The sequence below is a fragment of the Sinocyclocheilus anshuiensis genome, unplaced genomic scaffold (genome assembly GCF_001515605.1).
Source record: "Sinocyclocheilus anshuiensis isolate Anshui unplaced genomic scaffold, SAMN03320099.WGS_v1.1 scaffold500, whole genome shotgun sequence".
NCBI classification, from domain to species: Eukaryota; Metazoa; Chordata; class Actinopteri; order Cypriniformes; family Cyprinidae; genus Sinocyclocheilus; species Sinocyclocheilus anshuiensis.
Window position 1 is genome coordinate 199,354 of NW_015557073.1, and position 6,045 is coordinate 205,398.

The 6,045-nt window shown below is 33.9% G+C and overlaps 1 protein-coding gene across 4 annotated transcripts in view; it reads right to left on the bottom strand.

Moving 5' to 3' along the window:
• LOC107676745 (serine/threonine-protein phosphatase 2B catalytic subunit alpha isoform) overlaps positions 1–4,021 on the bottom strand; it is a 188,798-nt gene extending 184,777 nt beyond the window's left edge. For 2 of the 4 annotated variants that reach the window (XM_016471409.1, XM_016471408.1), the window contains exon 1: positions 3,878–4,021. In XM_016471409.1, coding sequence (XP_016326895.1) covers positions 3,878–3,884 — 7 coding nt within the window. In that variant the 5' untranslated portion in view covers positions 3,885–4,021. The remainder of the gene's footprint in view (positions 1–3,877) is intronic. The other 2 variants (XM_016471410.1, XM_016471411.1) reach the window with 2 other exon arrangements.
• Between the last annotated feature and the right edge of the window lie 2,024 nt (positions 4,022–6,045).

Genomic DNA, 6,045 nt, shown 5'->3' on the forward strand with positions numbered 1-6,045 from the left:
ATAAGAAATGAAAATGATACATATTAGATGAAAAACAAAATGAAAATTATACATGTTACTTTGAAGCACTAAACTGAAATAAAAATAAATTAAACATAAATAGTAATATTAACAAAAATCTAATAAAAGGCCAAAAGCACACAAAAGTTAACTAAATTTAAAATGGAAAATATAAAAATAAAGCTAATTTAAAATATTAATAAAAACTAGTATATAGATAATACTAAATACAATATAATTAGGGCTGGGCGATATGGCAAAAAATTTAAATCTTGATCTTTTTATGATTTTTAAGTAGTCAACTTGAAAATGTAACTACAGCATGATTCAAGTAACTTTTTCTTCTAAATTCTATTCCAAGTGCAGCACACATGAAGTTGTCAACATGATGTAAATGTTAAACAAATCACTTGTTAAATATCTTTGCAGAAAAGATGCATGAACTACAACTACATCCTGTACAAACTTGTCTTATACATGGTATATGTTCAGAAATAATAGGCTACAATGAAAACGCTAAAAAAAAATTTCAACAGTCAATGTAATTCAAATTTACTGACTTTATAGAATCCAATAATTTGTAAACGGCACACTTGTAAATGTATCTGTACATTCGTTTAAACGGTTACATTTCTCTATGTTTCTACTTCTGTATATAGTGCATTATTTAATTTTCTGTTTTTCTTATATTAGTGTTATACTCCATCTCTACTGTGTAATTCCTATGTCTGCTGCACTAGTTTGCACTGTCCATACTTTTCTTTTGCACTGGAATCTCCTGTCACTAAGTCAAATTCCCTGTGTGTGTAAACATACTTGGTAATAAAGCTCTTTCTGACTTCTGTCAGTAGACTATTAATAATAAATTTTCTGTGAAAACAATGAATATCAGCTTTCAGCCTGTCACCATGATGCAAACATGAAATATCAGACATACAGTAGTAGTTCTTTAAAGGTTTTTTTATTTGATTGTGCTGCTTTTCCATTGTTTTTTCTATGTAAACATGGAAATAAATGTTTAATGGAAATAAAATGGTTTGACTATTGCGCTCGCATCTCTTGCAGCGTCTCATACATTAAAATGGCATTTTAAAAACGCGGCGCTCAAGTTAAGAGAAGTTCAACTCCCATCTTTTTGCATGTTTTTCCTATTCCTCTGCACGCATCACATCTTTATCAACACAAAAGCACATTCTGTGTGAATGGCGCTTCGCGATATGAGCGCGTCACATATGAGAGGTGGTTCATCACGTGCGCCAACATGTGGTTGGATTGTTCTTTTCTCTTTACTGTTATCAGCGGCATATTCTCGAAGTGTCTAATTCTGACGTTTAGTAATATTTCTATTCAAAATCGCGATTTCTCGATTAAAACAAAAAAAAATCGTGGCAAAACATTACATTCGAATTAATCGATAAAATTGGAAAAATAGCCCAGCCCTAATTTTAACAAAGAATAATAACTTCTGTAACAAATGTAACTGCTCATTGTTAATGTTAATGCATTAAACTAATGTTAAAGGGTTAGCTCACCCAAAAATGAAAATTAGCCCATGTTTTACTCACCCTTAAGGCATTCTAGGTGTATATGACTTCTTTCTTTCAGACAAATCCAGTTGGAGTTATATTAAAAATTGTCCTTGCTCTTCCAAGCTTTATAACCTGTAGTGAATCGATGCATTTTTGTAAAAAAAGTATCCATATTTAAAGCGATATAAACAGTTTTGTGTAACTTCCGTTAACTGTCATATTAACGTTCACAAGAGGCTGCCTTTCCGGCGGATGCCGGCAGATGTAGGCGTAGCGCACGCACGTGTGAGTCTCGCAAAAACCAACGTTTGTTTACAGGAGCAAAGGAATAAAAGTTGCCTTACTTTACCAAAGGAAAACCAGTCTCCTCTTGGCTTATATCGTCACATTCGTCACTAATCACTGGCATGCCTACCTCCTACGTCATCCGCCGGAACAGCTTATGGGAGGAGGCCTTATAAAGGCTACAGGAGGCCTTTATTTACCTCCCGGAGCAACATGAGGCATGTTTTAATATGGACGGATGTGCTTTATTTGACTACTTTTGGACTGTTGAACAAAAAAACCTGCCCAAAAATTTAAATATAACTCTGTTTGGATTCATCTGAAAGAAGAAAGTCATATAAACCTAGGATGCCTTGAGGGTGAGTAAAACATGGACTAATTTTCTTTTTTTTTGAGTGAACTAACTCTTTAACTAATGAGACCTTATTGTGAAGTGTTATCTATTATTCTTTGTAATTCTTTTGCACTTTAATCTGTTTGAAACATTTTGTGTGTATTGCTTTATTGTATTTAAATGTTCAGTTGTTTTTGATATAAGAAAAAAAGTTATTAAACCTGTTATACTTTATTATGACAACACTGTTTCGCAACCAAATTTCAATACCGTGATAATACCATATACCGTGATAAAAGCTTTAGCAATTATCACAACATGAAAATTTGATACGGTCACATGCCTAAACATGAAGTTCATGTGGAATTCCCTCATATAATTCATGAAAGATGCTGAAAACACCAGAGTCACACGCGTTTTAGTATGTGTGTAGATATTTGCAAAATACAAATTGTATGTGAAATTGAAACGAGTATACCAGATAAACCAGTATACCTCCCAGCATTAACATAACACAATCCACAAATCAGGTTAATGGCACAATATGCAACAACTCTGCCAAGATCCTAAATGCCAAAACAAAGCTTCCAGTAAACCCAGAGACAAGACAGTGTTCAACGAAATTCAGATGCTCACTGCCATGCCTGGATGAGGTGTAGGTGAATTTTCGGCTCCTTCAAAAAAGGTGACACTTTGTATATGCTGCTTTAGTCAAGCTTATACATGGTTAAAAGGCATACAAAATAACTTAGGTTAGTATACTTCCAAGCCTCTTTTAATTTCTGTGCATAGTTATGCTGCACTGAGATCAAAACAGTGTTGGATGAAGTGGTTTAGAGTCCTGCATGGGCCTCAAATATAGGCCCCTAGCCAGTCTTTTTTCCCTTCCCCCCCCCCCCCGTATGTAATGGAAAAGTAATTATATTTCTTTTCGGGTTTTTTTATAAAGTTAATTTAGAAAAACGTTTGGAGCATTTTTTGTTCATTAAATGTGTGTTTTTTTATTTTATTTTTTTTTTATTTTTTTTTTTAAGTAGGACCAAGCGGCCAGCAGCAGACAGTGAATTGATCATAGCCTATGTTTGATCAATTTAGCCTTCTCAAATCATCACAACTTGCCTAAAATAAAATCTATAGATATAAAACAGTTCAAGCATATCACAATGTTAGTTTAAATGTTTAACCTAGATAAATGTGCGTTTTTAGACGCATGCATATCCAATCGTTTGTGCGGAGAGTGGAAGCTGAAGCGCGCTCTGCAGGACATGGAGGCGCCAGCGTGATCACTTGTATAAGTTTTATTTGTGTGCACTCAATAGCAACAAAACGTTGTGCTTTTATAAAATAAAGAAAACAAACGCTTTCTGCCGTCTCGTCTTGAGCAGGAGCGCTTCACAATGATGAACCTAAATTCAGCGAATTGCCTCACAGACATGATAAAAATATACAGAAAGCTTTAAATTACTACTTTAAAACAAAATAATTTAAATCGAAAATAGAAACTCTTTCATTATGTAATCTGTGCATTTCTCTCTAAAGGCACATCCAATGAGGAGATGACGAGTCATTTTTTATCACCACCATAATTGATGGATGTCTAAAATATAAAAATAAGGAAAAGCCTAAAACAGGCCCGATTATAATTTGTGTTTTATTATATAATTCTGTACAATTAAAAACTAAAACACAAATTATAATGGCATATATGTAAAACTCTCATGGTACGCACAGTGCATACAGCCGTACACCTGCAGGCGCCACTGTGCTCCAGAGCTCCTCCTTCTTTGACAAGGAAATCTTCTCTAGTTGTCTTCCTCTGTTCAGTCCGTCAAAATCAGACATCTGCTAGTAAAAACATGAACACAGAGAGCCACTTTATAATATTGAAGCTGTAATTCTTAGCAACACTGATACTGTTTAGAATTGTAAAGCTGCTTGCTTTAAAGCAATCTATTATAAAGTGTTATATAAATAAACGTGGCGTGACTTAACTAGAGTGCCAAACTGCAGAGCTTGTGCAAACATGTCTACGTCACTATGATCAGATGCTTTCTTAACTGTTTTTTTTTTTCACCCGTTATTTTTGTTGTGTGTTAATTTTGCTATTGAGAGAAAAACATGCAACACATATTTAATCTACAGGTGCATCTCAGTAAATTAGAATGTCGTGGAAAAGTTCATTTATTTCAGTAATTCAACTCAAATTGTGAAACAAAAGAACCAAAGACTTAAACTACTTCAGTCTGTGTGCACTGAATTTATTTAATACACGAGTTTCACAATTTGAGTTGAATTACTGAAATAAATGAACTTTTCCACAACATTCTAATTTATTGAGATGCACCTGTAAACGCAGCTCTAAGCAGTATAGGTGGCATCACAATGTTTGCGTTTGCTAACTGTATAATACTGCAAACGTATAATGCAACAAATGTATAGCTTAATTGCACATTTGACATATTTGCACAATATACAAGAAATCAAACGAGTAGGCTAGTTAATATACATTTTAGTACAATATTGTCAATGTTGAACAGTTTTTGCTCAATTTGTTTAACGAAAATAAACTTATAAATAAAATAAACCATAAACTTTGTTTTAAAACTAATTTTAAGCTCACTAAAGGATCTTCCAGTGACTGAAATGCAGTCTGAAGCTCTTTCACCGATTATGTTATAGATGGAGCAAGTGTATAAATAATAGGGCTGTGACGATAAATCAATGCAGAATCGTTTCGTGGATCGATTCTGAGATCTTCCGAATGCATAGCGATTCTCTCTGAAATCGATTCTGAGCTTAGTTTTTAAGCCTAGTTTTTATCCACACACTCAAATGCTCATGAAGAAGAGTACTGAAGAGCGCTTGTGCGTTCGGCTGAGTCATCCAACAACTTGGATCCGTTTTTCATATGATGTGGGAATGTAAAAAGGTTAAAACATTTTGGACTGAGGTGTGTACTTATCAAAAAATATTGAATATCCTATACCCCTCTGTATTATTACTGAATGACAATTCTCTGTTGAATTTCTCTAAATTCCAAAACACTGTTTAGCGTGCCGGCTTAACGTCTGCAACCCTCTACGGACACCTTGGCAATTGAATCGCCATTGCTAGTATATTTTTGTGTTTACTCGCCAGACTGAAATACTATATATATATATATTATATATATATAAGTTATGCCATTTTACAAACATATATAATGTTTGTAAAATGGTACAGCTTTTTAAGTATTTAGCGCAACACTAGCTTCCACCACACAACCTGGATATGTACAAATGGTTGGTACAACTTCAGGACATAATGTTGGAAATATCCTCGGCTCGGGTGAATTTGGGCCAAATCTCTACATTAAAGCGTTCCTGTGGCTCAGTGGTAGAGCATTGCGTTAGCAGCGCAAAAGGTCGTGGGTTCGATTCCCAGGGAACACACATACTGGTAAAAAATGTATAGCCTGAATGCTCTGTAAGTCGCTTTGGATAAAAGTGTCTGCTAAATGCATAAACTATTATTAAATTATTAAAGATCTGGACTATAGCTGCTGAGAGGATCTCCAAGTATATTGCACAAAACAACGATCAGAACCTAGAATGAATGCCTTAACACTATATTTTTATTAATTAATTAATTAATTCATTTATTTATTTTTCTTACACCTTGTTTGCTGGAATTTTGGTATTAATTTACCCTAATTTAGGGTAGGTGGGGAAGTTGAATTTATTTTCATGTTCGCATTCTGGTTTTTATATTGTTCATAAAAAATAAATAAATAAATAAATAAAAAGAACAGAAAAGGGTCCTGTCCAAACTGTTGCTATAAAATCAGAAGCACACAATTCCCAAGAATATCATTATATGCTTTAACATTAAGATTTGTACTCATGGAAATTACTAAAG